This window comes from Sycon ciliatum, chromosome 7 (genome assembly GCF_964019385.1).
Source record: "Sycon ciliatum chromosome 7, ocSycCili1.1, whole genome shotgun sequence".
In the NCBI taxonomy this organism is placed as follows: Eukaryota; Metazoa; Porifera; class Calcarea; order Leucosolenida; family Sycettidae; genus Sycon; species Sycon ciliatum.
Window position 1 is genome coordinate 32,219,461 of NC_088649.1, and position 22,141 is coordinate 32,241,601.

The 22,141-nt window shown below is 46.5% G+C and overlaps 1 protein-coding gene across 1 annotated transcript; it reads right to left on the reverse strand.

The window, feature by feature from the left end:
• Positions 1 to 465: 465 nt before the first annotated feature.
• LOC135821849 (uncharacterized) lies at positions 466 to 21,394 on the reverse strand. Its single transcript, XM_065334846.1, has 4 exons — positions 20,642 to 21,394; positions 17,979 to 20,608; positions 663 to 1,976; positions 466 to 516 (listed from the first exon to the last, which is right to left on the reverse strand). Exons 2-4 carry the CDS (start codon positions 20,403 to 20,405, stop codon positions 466 to 468), a joined length of 3,792 nt encoding a protein of 1,263 aa, XP_065190918.1. The 5' UTR covers positions 20,406 to 20,608; positions 20,642 to 21,394.
• Positions 21,395 to 22,141: the final 747 nt, after the last annotated feature.

A 22,141-nucleotide genomic window follows, 5' to 3' on the forward strand; every position in this document is an offset into this window, starting at 1 on the left:
GACTGTCACCCGCCTGCCGTTACTGCTTCTCGTCCTGACCCGATTACGCTGTCCGATGATGATTTGCCACGCTGCGTTCCGCCGCTACAGCCGCCGTCGTCTGCTCCGGTCCGTACTTCTTCTCCTGTTTCTCGTCGTTCTGGCCGTGTTCGCACTGCACCTGCTCGACTAGCTGACTATGTCCTGGACTGAGTTTATTATTTGGTTTGTTTTCTTTTGTTGTTTCCTAGGTATTTCGTTCATTCCCGTGGACGTGAATTTTAGCTAGGGGGGCACAGTGTAATAGGTGTATGTATGCTACGACCTGAATACTCACTATTTGTATTTCCCGCTCGTTCCCCTTGGCAATGAGCACTCACATAGAAGAGCGCATGCTCCAGTTCTGTTGTAGTCTAGTCTTGAGTTGTCGTTGTCCTGTTCTCCTTCTGTCTACACTCTTATCGAATACTTCTATAACCTATCCAATCATATAAACCCCTGTGTTCCGGTGTGAGGGGCATCATTAGCCGGGAGCAGCTAACACCAGCAAACAAGTTGAAAAGGACTGGTGCCATTGTACACCCTTGGCGCAATCCGTTGCACACTGGGAAGCCTTTAGTGGGGGAACCATTAACGATGATCGTGGCTGTCATGTTGTCGTGAAAAGACTTCAGAAGGCTGACCAGTTGCTCCGGGACTCCCAGCTTCAGCAGGACAATCCACAGTGCAGCACGCGGAACAGAATCGTATGCCTTCCTCAAATCGACAAACACCAGGAATCCCTTGGATTGGTGCTCGTGACACTTCTCCACAACCTGGCGAACAACAAACGTCATGTCCGTGCAGGAGCGACCTTTCCGGAAACCACACTGTGATTCAGGCAGCACACTTTCGGCGACTTTCTGCAATCGGTTTTGCAGCAGGCGTCCGAACAGCTTGCCAATGACGTCGAGGAGTGCGATGCCACGCCAGTTGTCGCAGCTAGTGAGGTCACCCTTCTTGGGTATCGGTTTTATCTCAGCATTCACCCAATCTTGCGGTACTACGCCCTCCTCCCAAACCGCGGTAATGAGCTTAAACAGATTGGCATAGAATAGGTCGCAGTTGTATTTGACCATTTCCGGTAGAATGCCGGAGCTTCCAGCAGCTTTCCCGTTCGTAAGATAGCGAAGGCAGCGCTGGGCCTCTTCAGCAGTGGGTGGGGTGGCCTGGTGTTCCATGATGTTGCGCTGCTGGACCAAGTCAATTTCAGATCGGACAAAGCCGCTTGGAAGGTTCAGCAGCTTTTCGAAATGTTCAGACCAGCGGTTCTGCTGTGCCTCAACGGACGAGCATGGTGATCCATCAGTCTGTTTGATCAGGCACGACTTAGTGGGAATCAATCCGCGCCGGGCAGTCTGTAGATCCCGGATGCTGTTCCACACAGCCTTACACCCAAACTTCCTAGATTCGGCATCAGACGCAGTCTTACGGAACCAGTCCTCCTTAGCACTGCGTACAGCATCCCTTGCAGCTGAGCGCGCGCGGACAAACTCTCGCCGGACCAGAGGTGATGGATCTGCTAAAGATTTCTGGAATAGAGTGTTACGATGTGCAAGGAGAGGCTCGAGAGTGGCAGAACTGGCTGAGAACCAATCTGGCTGACAACGGCGACTCTTGCCTAGGACAGAGGTAGCTGCTTTAACTGTGGCGTCCCGTAGTGAACTCCATTGATCCTGAACTGAGGTCCCTGGTGCAGCGTCTTGCAGACAGTCGGATGAGGTATGGTACCACTCCGCCACAGTTGCTTGCCTAACTAAATCATCATCCTCTGATGCGGTTGGGTCAGCAGGTCCGAGCTGGGATACATCAAAGCGACGGCGATCAGGGGCCTTGCTCTTTGGCGGGTAGAAACGCCGGCGGCAACCAAGTGACAACGTTAGCCCAACAAGTTTGTGATCGGTCCCACACTCAGCAGACCGGTACACACGACAATCTGTACAGCGCTGAAAATCCCGCTGCCGGGTGATCACATAATCAATACAGTGCCAATGCTGTGAACGTGGGTGCTGCCAGGTAACTTTATGAATGTCCTTTTTCTTGAAGTATGTATTACAGAGTCGAGAGTTGAACATGGATAGAAAGCTCAACAGTTCCTCAACAGCTTCATTCATGGTACCAACGCCATAAGGACCACGCACTTGCCTCCATGCGTCCTCTTCATGACCTGGGCTGCTGCCAACACGGGCGTTGAAGTCACCAAGTACGACGTACAAATCGCGCTCCGGGATGGATAACAGACAATCACGAATAAATAAAATAAAATTTCTCCTTTTCATGGCGAGGCCTCGCGAATGTTGGAGTGTAGCAGGAAATGACATGCAGCCACTGATCGCCAAACAACAGTTTCGCCACATCTCGCGAGCTGACAGCTCGCCACTGACACCCGCCGTTTTTCCACGCTCATTGGGCCAAACCTAAAAGAACGATTGCAACTCCCTCGCCGCGATATGCGGGCATTCCTCGCTCTGTTGGGACGGGGCGTCCTGCATTTAGAACAGACGCTCCACTGATCACATACTCATGATCGCCGAACCATTTCGTCTCCTGAAGACCTGCGACTGAGAAATTCAAATTTTGAATTTGGTGAAGAACAATTTGAATTTTTTTGTCTTCCGCGACGGGCAAGCTTCTTTCGTGACGAGCTGTCTCGATGCTTCCATCATTCTCCACTAAGCTGTTGACGTTCCAGGTACAAAACTTCAACACAAACGCTTCGTTTCTCCGTCTCCTACTTCGTGCAAGAGGGTCTACCTGGAGGTTTCCAAAACCATCGCAGGTGTTGTGGGTACGTGGCGGGTTGCAAGTGGCAACATCAGGCGTTGCCCCGTCATTGCTTCCCAGGTCTCCACGCACCATACTCACAACCTAGCCAGGGGTGGCCCTAGGCCACCCCTGGGGATATTATAGCTGAGCAAACTTGTGAACCAGCAGAGCTCAAAAAAGTGCTTCCTACTCCAACACACCTTGGACCTTGGACCTTGGACGCCCATCGCCGTAAGGCGATGATAGCTAGCGAGCTGAGCAATATCTTGCATGGCGTTTGAGGTCTCCTGACCGACCAAAAACGCGACCACAGGGGCAGGGGAATGTGTCCACCCTCTGCACAGGAGCGCGACGATGCTGTGTAAGTTGCCTCCAATCTGCGCGGTTCTGAGCTGCGTCATACCAGCCCCTATCCGAGATCTCTGCCTCCTTCAAGTCAGCACACACACACACACACACACACACACCTGTCCTGTCCTGTCCTGTAGAGCCACTGCCACAGGGGTCATGTGGGCCCCGGAGGGGCATCAGAGAGGAAGATGGAGCACGCAGCCTGATGACGCCAGAGATGGTGGGGCAAACGGAACCGGCGAGAACACACGCATACATGGCTGAACGAATTACGCTGCTGGGCAGTCGGGCGCGGGCCAGTCCTCGAGCACCGGTGACGACCGCGGCCTTGCACAGACCGAAAGCAGCGGGCACACACAGCACAGTGCGCAGCACAGCAGGTATCCTGCACGTAGTCTTGCCGGGGCTCGGGAGGCTGAGGCTGAGGTGCGGAACAGCGGTGAACAGCTAGACCACCCTTGCTGCGAAACCAACGCCCACAATCTCCACAGTGGCAAGCCCCTCGCTGCTCAGCAATCGGCTTTGCCCGCTCAACCACACATTTGTGGCGAGCACGATCTCCAGGGCGCGAGAATGACCGATTGCAATCCGCACATACCACTGGGTCAGGCTGAGGCACATTCTCCACAGGCTCGGCATACATAGTCCGCCAGTCAGCGCGGGACTCACAGGCGATAGGGTACCATTCCTTGGTGAGGCCACGAACTCTTAGGTCGGAGACGACGCAATCCTTCCAGTGCTTGCGAGGGCCATGTGCTGGGCGACGTGTGAGAAGTGAGCCAAACAGGATCTGTCTCGGCATCCGGCTACTGTCCATTCGGGCAACATGGCCCAGCCACTTTTGGCGACGCTGTGCGACCTTCACGCAGATGGTATCAGAGTCACCTCACATCTCCAACACACACACACACACACACACACACACACACACACACACACACACACACACACACACACACACACATACAGACACACACATACACACACACATACACACAAACACACACACACATTACTATGATACAGCTACATTAAAAACGGGTCAAGTCGCCCTCAACCCAAGCATGAGCACTATGAGGGGCAATGGAAAATAAAGAGAATCAGCTAGCAGAACTGGCAAAACAGATGAAACAATGGAGTAGAACGGGCTACTGCTGGGCTGTATACACACCCAGACACACACACACACACCTTGAACCTTGAACCTTGAAACTGCCACCTAAAGGTGATGCAGTGCCTCAAAGAGGCAAGGAGGGCAGAGTTACTTCTTGCATTTGTGTTGAGCCAGGTACTGGAGACGTGTGAACCTCTGCGAGCAGGTCGGGCACACAACTCCACAATGCGTGTGGAGTTTACTCCAAGTTTGGCGAACTTCGTCATCCACTCCTCCAGCAAGCGGTGGATATGTCCATCGTTACAGAGTCGAAGCTTACCTCAGACAAATGCTCACAAGTGGAGGCAGCCACCCCAGGCTACTCCTGACCTATCTGCCGAGACAGAATTGCGAGTAGTAGTAGTAGTAGAATATTTTATTATTTTACTAGGGGAATCCCAGCAGGCGTTGCCTTTTTACTGGAAACCCTAGGTGAATTTTTACCATGTTTACATACAGAGTAAGAGACGGGGCCAGACGGCAGTCAATGGGAAGAGCATTCCATCTGTCTGCCGACAGGAACGAAATAGAACGCATGCCAATGGTGGCGGAATTGCTGTCTGGCTGAAGCAAGGGCTCGTTTATCAGCACTTGGAGAGATACCAATCCGACGCTCATGAGGTCATCTGGCTTACTGTTTTGAACACACAGAACCTGAAAACGGTTATTGGAGCTGTCTACCGCCCTGGGTCCAGTAGCGACTCAGACGTCTCCCTCATAGAGTACCTGGACACCACAATCGACCTTGTGCGACACAGCGCTGCTCACACCATCCTCGCAGGGGACTTCAATGTGCTCAATGCCAGGTGGCTTGTACACATGGAGACAACTTCAGCCGGCGAGTACTTCTTGTAGTACATGGAAGAGGTGACTGCTCGGCATCAGCTCATCCAGCATTTTAAATTATTCTTTATTTCCACGATGACCCATGGCCAATAAGGAAGATCATGTGATTCAAATCAGTCCAGAATCATATAAAATCAGTCTAGCAAGTAAGGAAACCAACACATTGCAGGGGGATGGGGTTACGATGGGGTACAGTGTGAGCTACTACAGGAACACATGGATGATAGAATGAGGCTAGACGCCATTGATTTAAACGCATGCTTGCTATTTGTTTCACGCAGGTTGGGGGGTTTGAAAGGGGGCATTTATCTGCTCCAACTTGAGGCTCAATACTCTCGATCTAATTCTCTCCGATTATCCGGAAACCTGTACCTCCCTGTTACCTCCCCTCGGAAAGTCTGACCACCAGATTGCACTCAAGTACTATGTTCCTTTGTCTCAGCAGTGCCCGCGCTAGGGAGCCTCCCACGTCTAGGCGTGTGTGGTGCTACAACCTTGCTGACTGGAGCCGCCTGCGAGCATTCCTGCGCACCTCAGACTGGGGTTCCCTTCTACAGGATGACCCAGGGGAGGCCTGCACTCGCCTGACTCAGCAAATTCAGCAGGGCATGGCAATGTTCATCCCTAGCAAACAACTTATCAAACGCCCATCGAATCCGACTTGGTGCACACCTGAATGCAATGCTGCTGTCGCCGCAAAGCAACAAGCTTGGAAGGCGTGGCAGCGTTATCCAGGCTAACAACAGTCACAACGTATGTATTCCGATGTCGTGGCACAGAATATTCGCACAATGGCAAGAGCACAAGCTGTCCAACAGATTACACTTCGCACTAAGCTTACAACTGGCGGTCTCAAAGACAAGGAATGGTGGAGTACCATTAAGCGTGCAGGTGGTTTTGGACACCAGTCTGATATTCCCACACTCATTGATGAGAACAGCAGAGAGCACCGCACCGCGAAGGACAAGTTGGAATGTTTTGGGAATTTCTTCTCACAGAAATTCAGTCTTGGAGACAATGACATTGACCCGTCCAGCCTTCCAAGAACGAAGCAACACAACCCACCAGCATTTGGCATGATACGCTTTCGCAATGCTGAGGTTCAGAGGGAGCTCCACAAGTTGCTACATACCCACTCTTTCAGCGCACTTCCCCTTTTCTCTTGTACATGCAAATTCATACGCCTATTGTGTGTTTCGTTTGTTTTGTGCATGGACATACATACGCTCTCGCTTGCTTTCGTTATAAAAGGCCAGGTTCGCCCCTTGTTAATTGTTCTGACGATGGGTGACTGGCCTCAGTGGCCCGAAACGTCAATCAGTTTCGACATCACAAATATAAAAAAATTCATTCAGCGCATGCGCTAAGAAGTGAATTGCAGCTACCGGTAAATAGAGTGGTTGTCAGTTGACAAACCCCCTTTTATCCACCCTGCAGTTGCGTGATGTCCACCACTTTGAACTTTCTGAACGAACTCTTCAAAATTTGTTGACGAAAAATGTTGCTAAGGACAATTATTAGACTGTTTGTACAGGACCAGCAGAATTTTTTGTATTGTATTGTATTTAATTATTTTACTTGGGCATTCCCAACACTGACCCTAAGGTCTTCGTACAGGGTGCCCAAGATGAATGAAATTGTTAAGTTCCTGGCGAAATGAATTGGGGATATGATTTGTGCGAAGGGATTCGGGAAGCGCATTAAAGCGGTCAGCACCAAGAAATGAAATAGATCTGTATCCAGCTTGAGCTTGCACAATGGGTAAGGAAAGGGAATAATTGACTTGGCCGCGGGTTACTCTGTCTGTGTGAGCGCAGTCACGGCGAAGGGAGAACATGTCAGAGAGGAGTGAACTGCAGATATTGTGGATGCAACGGAACACGAAGAATATGGACTGTTATGTTACAATTTTAATTAAGTGAGAGACACCAAACGCTAGGGTGCAAGTTTTTGATGAAGGTATATCATTTCTTTACCTGTTTTCCAGCTGTGACGTGTTCAGTGCAACCATTGAAGAACGGGGCCTCAAGCCAAAGTGGGAAGATACAATATCCAGACTCTGTGACCTTTACCTGCAACAAGGGCTACAATCTGATTGGCACAAAGACATCATCCTGCACAGCATATGGAAATCTGGCCCAGCCTTCATGTTCTGGTGAGTTATTGTACTGTATAAGAATGAAGAATGATAGGTACGTTGAGAAATCGACTCTTTTAATTATGAATACAGGCCACAGTTTGCGGATCGCTCAGATTGCTATTTTCCAACTGCCCCTTCTGTATAAATCTCTCCATCATTTCAATGGCCTCCCATCAATGTTACACGATTTTCAATCACCAGTTCAATTTCGGCAAAATATCCCATCCAGTCTGTTCAGCAACGAGCCACGATCATCTGTACTCCTAATTTTCCCAGAACCGCCACTGACTCTGTATGCCCACGGCCTTCGGGCTCACCACTCGGGCATTGAAAATTCATTATTGCCCTCCCAACCATGCCATAATAATACGTTTCGATTCTTTTTCTCTTTTACCGTCAGAGGCGTTAACCTGATGGGTGATGCCAATACTGGGCTGAATGTGAACTGTATATTATGATCATAATTCATACTGTCTTGTTGGCCATTGCACCCTAAACAGTAAATTGATTTAGAGGGAAATGGCTACTGTGTTTGAAATTTGTTTGCTCACACTCACACTTTCTTGCCCGCTTGGTTTGTCTCAGATGTCAATGAATGTATCACACCAGGATTTGTTTGCCCCCAGAATTCGAACTGTTTAAACAGCGACGGCAGTTACTCGTGTCCATGCAATAGTGGATATAGAAAAAATGGCTCACGATGCATCGGTGAGGCATTTGTATACTGCACTCCTTATTTGGAATTGAAATATATACGTCTTTGGCCCTAAGTGGGTGAAATAGGATGACCTCACTTTTTGGTAAACTACTGTTTTTGACATTACTGTGGCTGCAATATAACTAGTTTCTCTGTGATTTACTTTAGATTTGAATGTGAACCACCTTAACCCTTCACAAACATGTTCTACATTGATACCAATCTGCTGAACACACATTCAAAAACCATGCCTGGCATGGCTGGAAATAATCCGTAGCCCTCGCACAGCCTTGGCAGCAAAATCAATGAAAAAAAGAAAGCCCAAAACGACTTTATTCCCGATCATCAGGAAAAATCATTGACACATGTTCCCGGTTTCGGTTCCGACCGTTTTTATCCTACTTCCTCCGTTAACAAAAACTTCGTGATGGAATTTTGAGGGGCTGATTTGGGCACAAACTGCCGTGAAATGAGTCGCAATCACTTTCTTGGCCTTCCCTAGGCATGCCATGACAGAGGTACGATGCAAGGAAAGCGACCTTTCAAAACAAGCCGAGCGGAATCGATGGTTGCGCTGTGGAAACATAGGTGATGACAGTCATGGCGAGCGAAACTGAAATACCACTTCTCCGAGGGGATATTGCGCTGCTTGGCCTCTCTAACACTTTAGCACTGAGTACGTTGGAGAGTGATAGAGAGCGATACAACGGAGCAGCGAGCCCACACAATGAGCGAGTGAACAAGGAGCAGGAGCTGCTCCGATCGCACGGCTCAATGAAAATAATTCTGAATTCAAGTTTTTGTTCAACCTGCGCAAAGCCCAGATTCGAATACTGATGACCATGCATTCTTTCAGAAGTCTCCAGTCCGATGCGAGTCTCGTGGCTAAAGAAAGTCGACTGGACTTGCTATCCGCTGCCGTTCAGTGCTGGTATCCATTAGAGAAAATAGAATCAGTTAGGCTGTGCCTTTACTCCTCATTTTGCGGAGTTCTGGAGAGCGAAGATGAAACCAGGAGTCGTAAAATATTTTTCACGACTCCCTGGTGGAAACGAGTAATCGCCATCGCGGCGGATCACGCAGCTTGAAAGCAAACTTACTTGAACGACGGCGACATCAAGCGGAGTGTGATCAAAAAAGCCGAGGCAAGGCTGAAACGAGCTGAACAACGATTCGAGAGAGATGACAACTCGCTTACCGCAGATGACGACTCGCGTGCAGCAGATGACGACAGCGACGCACGTCAAAAAATTAATCGAGCGAAAGCGACGCAAACTGAACTCTCTGCTCATTCCGCCAACAGTTTCTCTTGTAACGACGCTGTACATAGGCTTAACTTAATCACCTTCGTCCAGTGATTTGCAGTCGATACAAACTGTTCTTGACCTGTTCTAAGCGTTTTCATATCCATCCAAATCCATCACGAAGTTTTTGTTAACGGAGGAAGTAGTTTTTTTTAACATACTTCTCCTAACATCAGTCGTGTATTCTCGGAGAAATTCCCGGGCCCTCCCCCACCAAAATCAAGCCAAAGCCATTTTTTTGGAACAGTGCCTTGTTGTTGCATTATCTTACTATATGGGCCGCGATCAACTAAACCATGTCTTTGGAGTTTCGTAAAAAAAAGTTGAGAAATGACGGAATGAAAACATGTTTGTCGAGCTCGTTCACGCTGCGCTTCATGCATGGCCCGGTGGCGATCATCTTCTCGAAATTTGTTCAAACACTTCTTTGGCGGTGTAGTTCAAGTAGTTGGCGAGAAAAGACTGGCAATGTTCGTATCTAGGGACACTAGAGCAGCTTGCAGAGCCAGACGATCGCTGTGTACAGCGCAGGTTTGGTCGGGTTTCAGCAAGTCGGTGACGGCGGGTCTGCAGAGCGACGACGACAATCTTCGGGATCTCAGTGATGTTGATGTCGACAGCGAAGCTGAATCGCCCCGTTGTCCCCTGGAGCCAAGAGGCACAAGTTGTGGGCGAGCACATTAGGCGAAGAACTGCCTTTCGTTGTCACGTGCCGTTCAGCGCTCATGAGCCGTCTGACGCAGGCTCGGAAGCGCATGTGACGATCAGTGTCACTGCCAGAATCAAAAGAGTATGCAACTGCAACTCCGCCCAGGGCATCGTGATGCTTTCCAGGAAGAACTTGGTCCATGGCTCGGAACTGATGTCGTTAATGCTCAAGTCTGTGTCATCATCTCTAGTTCCTCTGTATTGTGCTTCTCCACAAAAGCAACTAAATTTGTCTGTGTGTCAGAATGTACGAAAACTGTCATTTTCTACTTCAAAGTATATTTTGAAATAGGTGTTTGGACTACTTTTAGACTACTTTTCACGGCTGTTCTGAGTGCGACATTTATCAATATGGCGGCGTACCGTAGCAACCAGCATCGCAACAGCTCGCGTACGCACAGCGTGCCGACGCGTGCAGTCTTTCTGCACATTTTTCAAATTTATCGAAGAGAGTTTTTGTTTTTGGGGCGATGGATTCGTGCCTTGGAGAGGTCGTATGAGGCCATGCTGGAGGAGAATAAGTCTACCGCCAAGACCTGGAAGCCTCCCTTCGGCGAAGTACTGAAGTTAGTATGTCCTGGAGTCAATACAGGAATTGTTTTCAAGACTATGCAGTGTAATAAATTCTAGTAATGTAGTGCATCATGGAATTAGGTGTGTTTGAAACTTCGGAACAAGAAGAGGGCACGTTTGCTTGACTCACTACCATCATGACGTGAACAGATGGAACCCCACTGCTCTTATTCTAGAACATGTTCTCCCCTGAGGACAGCTTACAGCCAGATTTCCGTGCATAAGACAAGAGCACAAATAAATCGTTAGACTGATTGCAATTCATCTTGGAGAAGGATAGAATTCGATCGTCTGCTACTCTCTCAACGCAAAGTTGATGACATAGCAGCTACATGTACGTCTCTTCATCCGTGTGCTCTTCACTTTGGGATCAATGTGAGGATATTAGGATTGCTGGAAATCAGATTCTGTATACTATTGGACAGCAGTTTCTGCATTGCACATGCTCCACAGTGCTCATCGGCAAGGATGTTGAATTTGCGTGTAACCCTTCACCACCCTACTCTCCATACTATTCCAGATCAGCACCAACTGAACATTGAAGTGTTTCATTTCCAGTAGAATGTGCTCCTCCAATAAGTGCGGCATTGGAGGCGGTGATATTTATTGCCACAGTTGCACTGCTGATCTTCGTCATGAAAGTAGCAATGGATGATGATCAAGTCAACCAGTGGGCTTGCAGTGATAAGCAAAGTACCACAATACATCATCAAGGGTCATAGCTTGGCGGAGTTGGTTGCCCGCAACGCTTCCATGTTGGTGTTGTTAGTGTACAAATAGAGGATATCTTCCAGTCTCCAACTTTTAAAGCACATGGACCTGCTATAGGTGTTATTCTTCTATCAATGCTTGTTTCAAGTCACAGAATTATTTAGCTTCTCAGTACAGCTTTGATTTAATTCGCCGTATTGTAATTAATGTGAAGAAGAGGTTGATGCGACTTCGGCGATACTTGGGGAATTGTGTGTTGCTCCCTACGTAGGAGCTTGCGCTATTCCTGCCGACTTGAATTCTCACTTGACCGACTTGTTATTTTAAAAATGAATTCATGGACATCTGTCAATTCAGCAGGTGAACTGCATTGCCATCAAGCCCTGAGCAAGCTCCATAGGAATGGCACGGTCATGAAGATGCGTGATGCTGTGTATCTTATTCGCATCAGAATAATAACCTGGTTGTTTCGGCTACACACTCCGGTAGCAACAGATACTCTGCATAATGCAGCTTGTACAGTAGTCCTCACTAAAGTAGAAAGCAGTTTAGGAGGGACTCTAGTGAGGAGTGTACGAGGATAGCCTATTAGTGTTCTACATAATCATTTGCATATTGAACATGTTACATGTAATTATCATGAACGCCGAGAGTGGTAAAACCGGGTACGGCCATCACCAGCGGCCCTGTCCTGAGTGCCATGCTGTGCTTAGTGCTGATGTAGTGCAAGATATATAAGCTGCATCATGGTTGTCGTTTGTTGTGGTTCAATTACTTGAAGTATTTCAGTATGGTCTTTACGCATGCAAGTGTGTGCTTTTCAGCAGGATCGTCGAAAGACTACATTGTGCGTGGCCTAAATCTGCAGTAACACTAGTAATACAAAAAACCCATGCCTATGTGTCTACACGTAAGGCCTCAGACAGATGGGGAATCTTGCATCTCTGACATTTAAAATCTCTACACAATGTCCTGTTTCTACATACATTTCGAAAGCATGGATTTCAAAAAATGTTCATTGGATGCATGTCTGATTTGTACTTGCTAACATCCAGAACGATTCATGCACGGATCCCTCCTATGGCGGACGAAACCGGGGTCTTCGTTAGACATTAAGGCAGGAGAACACTCTTCCACTCGTCCTGCATTATCAGCAAACACTTGCAATTGACGTCCAAGTACGCCACGCAAATCGACTTGGGCACGAAAACGATAATCTGGGCGGCAATGAAAATATAACTACGACGTAAGAAAAGGACAAACCTTTCAATGAAAATTGGCGTGAAGGCTGCCAAAAATTCTGCACCCCTTAGGAGGAAGCCTCGAATGTGAGCCAATTCTGATAAACGCCAATGGCCGGCATGACGAGGAAGAACGAAACGAAAAAGATCGTAACTTCACTTTCCCATTGCGCATTTTGACGATCAAAATATCTGCTTGCGCAGCTTGAAGGCAGGAAGGTGAATTCGCTTAGACTTCGCGAATCCAACGTAGAAAACGGCTGGAATCGACAGAAACATAGGCGAAACCTTGCCGAATATTTCCAGAGATTTGAAAAAGGCAGCAAGGTCGCGTACGACAGCATCATGGATCACTGGGGCGACGGGAAAATGTCGTACCGTACATAATGTCGCTGGATTATGCATGCATAACAGCCGTGTTTTGTGCCCTGCACCACCGTCAAGAGGTCCATTAAGTTCCAAAAACTGTTTTCTGGAGGAAAACAAAATTTGAAAAATTAGCCTATGAGACATGTTTTAGCTGGTTGTGGCCCATAATTATAATAATATCTCGTTACCTTGGTGGACTGTTAGTCATAATTAATAACTTATAGGTCCTTTTCTCCTTAACCCTTTGGAGTCCGTAACTTTTTTGCTTCCGCAGAATTTGTGGCGGTCACGAAAAATGCGCCCTCCATTTCTAACATAACTTTGGTTCTACTTCACCGATTTTGAAGATCTTGGGCTCGTTGGAAAGCTCTTGATGAGAGAAATACAATGAGCCCAAACTCGCCTAGAGCACTTTTCATTGTCCGCCACAACGCGCCCCAAACGCGAGTCCAGCTCCAGATCTGAGACGAAATCGGTCTCCTGTAGCCATAGCACTGAATCAAGCTCGGAACGGTTCAAATTTTTCCGAGTAGAAGCTTACCTTGCCGTGACTTCGCGCCGCGCCGGTCCTGGCACGTGCCGCCTGTCATGAAGCTGGGAAAATCCCTTTTTTTCACGCACTGCTGACTCGCAGCACGCAGTGCAGAAAATTCGAAATGTTTGATCGCTCGCCGCTCACTCAAACTTCATTGGAGCGACTTCGGACCTCTTCGAGGCGAAAGCTGAGAGTTTTCGCTACCATTTACACCCTTCGATCGGTGAATTTGGTCAAGATTTGGCCGAGCACCGAAAGTTTGACTGGGCCCACATGCATGCAAAATGCCCATGGTTCGAAATCGAACCATGGACTCCAAAGGGTTAAATAAGAATTATTGGCTCAACCTCGGAGTATTGGATTTCTATTTTTTCTTTTTCAGGCATTTTGGAAACGTATTGTCCAAGCACTTGTTCATGGATTGCTAGCCGGGCACAACCCATTTATACCACATACGAAGCAGCAGTCCAGGATTGTCAGCACCTGGCGCCGGTTTCTGCCACCGATTCTGATATTTTAAGCCTCAGCACGCTATACTCCAATTGCACGGTGACGCATGTTGCAAAAATCAGCCGAACTACCCGTCCACCTCTCTGGGTGAAGAGCTTGCCCACAGGTACCAATAGGAGGGCATCTGACGAAAAGTGGTATGGCGCAAACTCGAAATTTTCCTTCTTCTGTGAATTTCGGGAGCCATGCCGTAAGTCATTTCTTTCACTTCGTCTTTGTCTGTTTGCCAGTTCGCTCTTTTGTTTTACTTCATCATTGGCACAGTAAATATCTGAGGATGTGAACAGGTGATTTGGCGACAATAGTTGCAATAATGCCAAGATTAATTAAAAACTATATGCTCACTCACATCACAAATATAGCAAATGATGTAGAGCTCGAACTGTCCATCTCTCCACACTGCACTCTTGGCCCATTTCAACACACCATATCGAGGAAGTTCTCTTGGATAGATGTTCCACATCCTCCAGACACCTGTTTCGCCCATTGAGAGCTCCTGAGTTTGGGTAGATAAGGAACGAATAGCAAGTGAAGGAATGCAGGGGCGTCACATGAGGTATGACCACTACGACCATGGCCTACCATGGCCTAAGGTCTACAATACCATGTCTCTGGGCTAAGTCCAGTCTAGGTACAGTTGCTCGGATTCAGGGCTGAGAAAATGTACATATCGGAACAAGTGAGACTTCAACAAGAGCTGGTACTACATCAGGCCTAAGGACTTCACAATGTTTCTCCAGCTTACTTGTTCTCTCCTTCAAATAGGATACAGCACTACTAAGAGAAAAGATCATCTGCCTCTCACGTGAGGTCCCTCTACTCTTCATTTCCGTAGTTTGGACTTCCGCTTGCGACTCGGCAGGTTTCTGGCCTCTCCGCAGTCTGTCCTCGCGAGAGGGTCGCTCTGGAGGTAGTGCAGAAATAAAACTGAATCGAGTTCTTTCTCAGACGTCGACCAACTTCGGTTGTGCTTGACTCCGCTTCCATTGTGGGAAAGTACATGTAGTCAAATTTCAGGACCAGGAATTGCTTGCTGCACCCTGTGGCTATACTATTTACAATGATACTAAAAATTCCCTCATTCAAGCTCATCTCGCTATGGTATGAATCAATTTTTCTGCGTTCCGGTTTGGAAAAGAATAATGATATGAATATGAAACTCGGATGGTGAGCCATAAATAAATGTAGAAAGGAAAAAGACATAAGGATACTAGTTAACAGTAACTCTCCATCACGGTAACTGGATACTATATACAGTCAGAAAGTGCAATAACTAGGCACAAAACTGACAAGAGTACTGAGATATTAATATTAATATAATAATCTATATTTCAGGATTACCCAAAGGCTGACGCCTATGGGAGAGATCTCGTAAGCAAAACAACTCGTCAGCCTGAGGCGAAAAGCGAAACTTTCAAACTCAAAAGGTCGGAAAGTCACTCAGAGCGGAAGGTCCACTTGCCCCATCTCAAACCCAGACAATCTTTGTGCAAGTCTTCTATTGTCCGCAAACTCCAGCACAGCCACTAACACATTTTAAACTTCACTTCTCAATTCCAAAACGGTCTCTTCACTGCGATTCAAATTCAAGTTAACTTTGTCAGTGTCATTCGTTGTTGACTTCATACATGTAGTTCAATAAGTACCTATGCAAATGGATGATTTTGTTGTCATTTAATACCCTAATGATGGGCCAGACCCGAAAATTTGGTGTAATGTTAATCTTAATTTTTATTGTAATCGCAGGGAAGAGATCGTTTTTGGAGTTTGGAAGTGAAGTTTTAAAAAGAAATAAGGATTAATGAACTACAAGTTACGCTATGATGGAGGCTAACACCAGTTATTTTACAACCAGCTCATGCAATAACATTGCACAACGCTGACCAACGGTACTGACATTCTACACCTACCTGGCAATCCGCCAATATGATACTGGCAAGACCACGAGACCAAACCGTCCAACCACAACTACTACTACTACTACTACTACTACTACTACTACTACTACTACTACTACTACTACTACTACTACTACTACTACTACTACTACTACTACTACTACTACTACTACTACTACTACTACTACTACTACTACTACTACTACTACTACTACTACTACTACTACTACTACTACTACTACTACTACTACTACTACTACTACTACTACTACTACTACTACTACTACTACTACTACTACTACTACTACTACTACTACTACTACTACTACTACTACTACTACTACTACTACTACTACTACTACTACTACTACTACTACTACTACTACTACTACTACTACTACTACTACTACTACTACTACTACTACTACTACTACTACTACTACTACTACTACTACTACTACTACTACTACTACTACTACTACTACTACTACTACTACTACTACTACTACTACTACTACTACTACTACTACTACTACTACTACTACTACTACTACTACTACTACTACTACTACTACTACTACTACTACTACTACTACTACTACTACTACTACTACTACTACTACTACTACTACTACTACTACTACTACTACTACTACTACTACTACTACTACTACTACTACTACTACTACTACTACTACTACTACTACTACTACTACTACTACTACTACTACTACTACTACTACTACTACTACTACTACTACTACTACTACTACTACTACTACTACTACTACTACTACTACTACTACTACTACTACTACTACTACTACTACTACTACTACTACTACTACTACTACTACTACTACTACTACTACTACTACTACTACTACTACTACTACTACTACTACTACTACTACTACTACTACTACTACTACTACTACTACTACTACTACTACTACTACTACTACTACTACTACTACTACTACTACTACTACTACTACTACTACTACTACTACTACTACTACTACTACTACTACTACTACTACTACTACTACTACTACTACTACTACTACTACTACTACTACTACTACTACTACTACTACTACTACTACTACTACTACTACTACTACTACTACTACTACTACTACTACTACTACTACTACTACTACTACTACTACTACTACTACTACTACTACTACTACTACTACTACTACTACTACTACTACTACTACTACTACTACTACTACTACTACTACTACTACTACTACTACTACTACTACTACTACTACTACTACTACTACTACTACTACTACTACTACTACTACTACTACTACTACTACTACTACTACTACTACTACTACTACTACTACTACTACTACTACTACTACTACTACTACTACTACTACTACTACTACTACTACTACTACTACTACTACTACTACTACTACTACTACTACTACTACTACTACTTTTTTTTTTTTTTTTTTTTTTTAATGTTTATTTGAATTCGGATAGCTCAACAGTACAGAAGTACAACTACAAAGAGTACCGAATAGAAGGCCCCGAGAACGGGAAACCAAAAAAAAACCAAAAAAAAAACAAAAACAGCAACATCAAGTTACTGATTATGCACATTGCTTGAAAGCAAATCACAACAATGATTAAGAGTTAAGCTGTCTTTTAGCCAAATAGCCAATTTGACGCGGAAATCTGCGATAGTAGTGCAGGACTTCAGGTCGTCTGGTAAATAATTCCAAACAAGAGCCGATTTACTTGAAAAGGACAGAAAGCCAGACATAGATCTATAGCGATTGATACTCATGTTATGAGTTGTAGAGCCGCGAGTAGTTCGGGTAGACGTACAGATGGGAAAGAGGGACTGCAAGCAAACAGCCGGCTTAATACAGTAACAGTGGAAAATGAATACAAGGAACAAAAATACTGATCGATATTGGAAAGAGGAAACATTGAGGTGGTGAAGAAGTGGCGTGATATTAGCTTGGGGTGATGCACCACAAGCAACTCGTACAGCGCGCCGGTGGAGTGAGGCTAGCTTGTTTCTATTTTTAGCGGATATAAACGAAAGGTATACAGGGAGAGCATATTCTAGATCAGGCTGAATAACACCGACAACGAAAGTACGGCGGGCACGACGCAGTACACCGATCTTCCGTGAGGCTTTCCGGACGACATTGTTAATGTGTTGGTCAAAAGATAGCTTATTGTCAACAACGACTCCTAAGCATCTGGTGCTTTCCACTTCCCCTAGCGTAACATTTGACAAGGTGATTTGCAGTTGTTGCCTTTGTTGTTGTTGCTGACTCCCTGTGGCACGTTTGGGATGGATTTGCATGACAACGGTTTTGTCGGTATTTATCTGCATACCAATGGAGCCAAGGTGGTTGTTTAGTATCTCCAGTGCCGATGACAACTTGGCTTCGGAACGCGCCTTCGACGGATCACTAGAGTAGACTGTCTTGTCATCTGCGAACATCAGTAATTTTGAACCCGCTGTCTCCGCAAGCCGGGGAAGGTCCCTCAGGTAGACATTAAAGAGGGTAGGGCCTAAAATACTTCCCTGAGGAACTCCTCGAGACACTGCAAGACTTGAGGACTGGCTGGCTGGCGTGACGACACGCTGAGATCTCCCGGCGAGGTACGACGCAAACCAACGCAGGGCGCTTGCATGAACACCCATGCCATGGAGCGCAATGAGTAACTGTTGATGCTGGACGCGATCAAACGCCTTGCTGAGGTCGACAAAGGCTACACTGGTAGTCTCTCCGCGGTCCTGGGCCAGTTTCCAATCATTTACAGCAAGTGTGAGCAGTTGTGTCGTGGAACGAGCTGGTCGGAACCCAAATTGGTGATCGTGGAGGTGATTTTCGATGGTCAAACTGTCACATACCTGATTTAGAACCAGGCGTTCCAGAGTCTTAGCCAGAATCGACGTGAGTGACACAGGACGATAGTTCGAAGGAGAAGTAGGATCGCCCATACGGGATTTCAATATCGGCGTGACATTAGCCAACTTGAATTGTGTCGGGAACACAGCAGTGCACAAAGAGGTATTAAATATTAGGGTGAGGGAGAAGGCGATAACTGGTGCAACGGCCTTCAGGATGCTCGGGAGGAGACCATCTGGCCCAGGCGCTTTCGTACCGTCGAGTTTCTGAAGGTGCCGAAGTACCTCATCCTCAGAAATAGGGCGAAACTCGTGCAAGTCACACGGTCTTGAGGTACCACTTGGAACAACATAAGCCGGGTTCGGATCTGACACAATACTATGGAAATACCTGTTCAAGGTATCTGCCTGGACGAGAGGCTCAGTTCTAGGGTTTGTGCGCCGGGTGACTGAGTTGATGGTGCTCCAAAGACGCCTAGGATCTCGCCGGTAATCGTCACAGATGGAGCGGAAGTGGGCATTTCGGAGTTGGCGATAAAGGTTATTGCATTTGCTGCGCAAAACTTTGAACTCCTTCTGTAGAACCGTACTACTGCAGTCAGACGAGCGGTACTTTCTGTAGACGGTTTTACGTCGCCTAATGAGAGCTAGTAATTCCGGTGTCATGAATGGGCACTTCTTCCTTTTTCCAGGGGATTGTCTCCGTGATATTATGTAGGGTGCAACCACATCCAAGGCGTCTTCAAATTTTCCTTGCCACTCTTCTAGCATTACATTGACCGACGGGGACGAGAAGGATCCGAGATCAGAAATTGACAATAAATGAGAGAGATCAGAGGCAGAGGCCTTACTGTAATCACGGCGGCGGGATCGATATATTTGTCCTTGTGTTGGAATTGACTTCGGAAAAATAATACTGGTGTGAACAAACTCATGATCGGTGAACTCACAGGAGTGAACGCTTCCGTGCTCAACACAATCCATGTTCGTTAGTACACAGTCGAGAAGTGTTTTAGATGTAGGTGTGATCCGTGTAGGGTGCGTAATCATATTCTTCAGATCAAGGGGAAGTAGCAGGTATGTGTTCAAATTGTCAAAATGATGCGTTTGAGGGGACAAGAAATCAACATTTAAGTCGCCCATCAGAATGAGATCTTCGCCCTGAATGTCATACATGACTTGCTGTAAAGATTGCCAAAAAGCCGCCGGTGCGGACGGTGGCCTGTAGAGACAGCCAATGAGGAATGATTCACCTGCTTCTCGTTTTTTGGAACGCAACCAAACCATTTCCAGGTCGATGTGCTGAATCAACATCCGCTTAAACCCAAGTTGCAACCTGCTGTAAATCACTACACCGCCGCGCTTTTGGCAAGGTGTTCCATTTGTACAGGAGCAGTTGTAATTGCACTTTCTGTCGAGACGGTGCATTGAGAACCCCCGGATGTCGACTTCTGAGTCCGAGATGCTGTTGTCGAGCCATGTTTCTGATACTGCTAAAATGTCTAAGTTATGGACCCGGACAAGCTTGGACAACACGAAAAGCTTATTTCGCAAACTACAAATATTAATATGACCAATAGATATAGAAGAATATGTAATGCAATGAGGGGAAGGGTGTGAAGAACTTGCGTGGGGCACAAAGGGTTGGGCAAGAGGATTTAGATTTGATCTGACTTCAGTCATTGTTTCTCGTCCGTTGAGTAGCGACGCTGGTCTTCTCTGCCTGAAGTGCGATCATCATCGGATTTGAATCTCCAGGGTCGGGCAGAGACGTTTGACGGCCAGAAGTCGGGTTTGCTGACTGTATCCATGTCCTTTGCGTCTATCAGCACATGTGCAAAAGCGGTGCCAAAGTATTTGGATTCTGAAATGTTGCATGATACGACCTCAACGTCCCGATCCCTGTTGCATGATACGACCTCAACGTCCCGATCCCTGCACCAATGTACGATTCCATCTGCGTGGCAGCCAGGATTAATCCCTCCCACATATAGAGCTGCATATTTGACGGGCTGGACGCCACAGAGCTGCGACTTCCCTGGAGCAGGGGGGCGGGGTTTTTTGTAGCTGGAGGTGATAGTGCGCCTAAGTGCGGGTTCCGTACTCTTTGGATCTTCCCCTATCTCTGCAGGGGTGCTGGCGCCATGTGAAAGTGGGCCCTGTCTGTCGCGTTCCTGTTGAGTACGGGCACGACGTTCGCGCCTGGTTTCTTGTTGTTGCCAGTCTGAATCAAGCTGGGGGTTTGGTCGCGTAGGCATGGTCTGCTGCTGATCCGGTGCACCCATGACCTTTCTGGTTGAATGTGCGTAAGGGTCCATAGTGCTGTACGGTGCAACATGTGCATTTGGTGAGCGTGTGTCTGCTGTGTGCGTACATTGTGGTTGGGTGCAGGTTGATGGGCGGGCAGTAGCTGCATACGATTGCTTTCTGGTGTGCTGTGATTGCGGTGCAGTGGTGATGGATGTGTCAGTTTCATACAGGGAGGGCTCTACGGTAACTTCGTTAGCACTGGTGCGACGGTTGTGGGTGTCATTGGCAGTTTGAGAAAGTGCGCCTGTAGTGAAGTTCCTCAGCTCTAGTACTTCCAATTTTAGGCTGGAAACCTCATCCCGAAGTGAAGAAACAATGGCATTATCATGCTTCGCTTGCTCAAGTTGCTCTCTTAGCTCTATCACCACACATACAAGCTCGTTTAGAGATTTCAGACTACTACTAGTACTGACCTCATTTGCCTTGATCGGGGTTACACCCACCCCAGCTTGTCTTAGGGAAACCACAAGATCAACTCGGCTCTTTGACTCGGCTCCGTCAATAGGATGTTGTTTGGCAAGATGCCGCAGCTCTTCGAAAGTCAGCAAGGCGAGGTCGATGTCCATATTCAATGCCATATTCCTAGTGTGCCCAGATCAAGTTCTCTGCCACAGGGACCTAAGTAAGCCTACTACTACTACTACTACTACTACTACTACTACTACTACTACTACTACTACTACTACTACTACTACTACTACTACTACTACTACTACTACTACTACTACTACTACTACTACTACTACTACTACTACTACTACTACTACTACTACTACTACTACTACTACTACTACTACTACTACTACTACTACTACTACTACTACTACTACTACTACTACTACTACTACTACTACTACTACTACTACTACTACTACTACTACTACTACTACTACTACTACTACTACTACTACTACTACTACTACTACTACTACTACTACTACTACTACTACTACTACTACTACTACTACTACTACTACTACTACTACTACTACTACTACTACTACTACTACTACTACTACTACTACTACTACTACTACTACTACTACTACTACTACTACTACTACTACTACTACTACTACTACTACTACTACTACTACTACTACTACTAC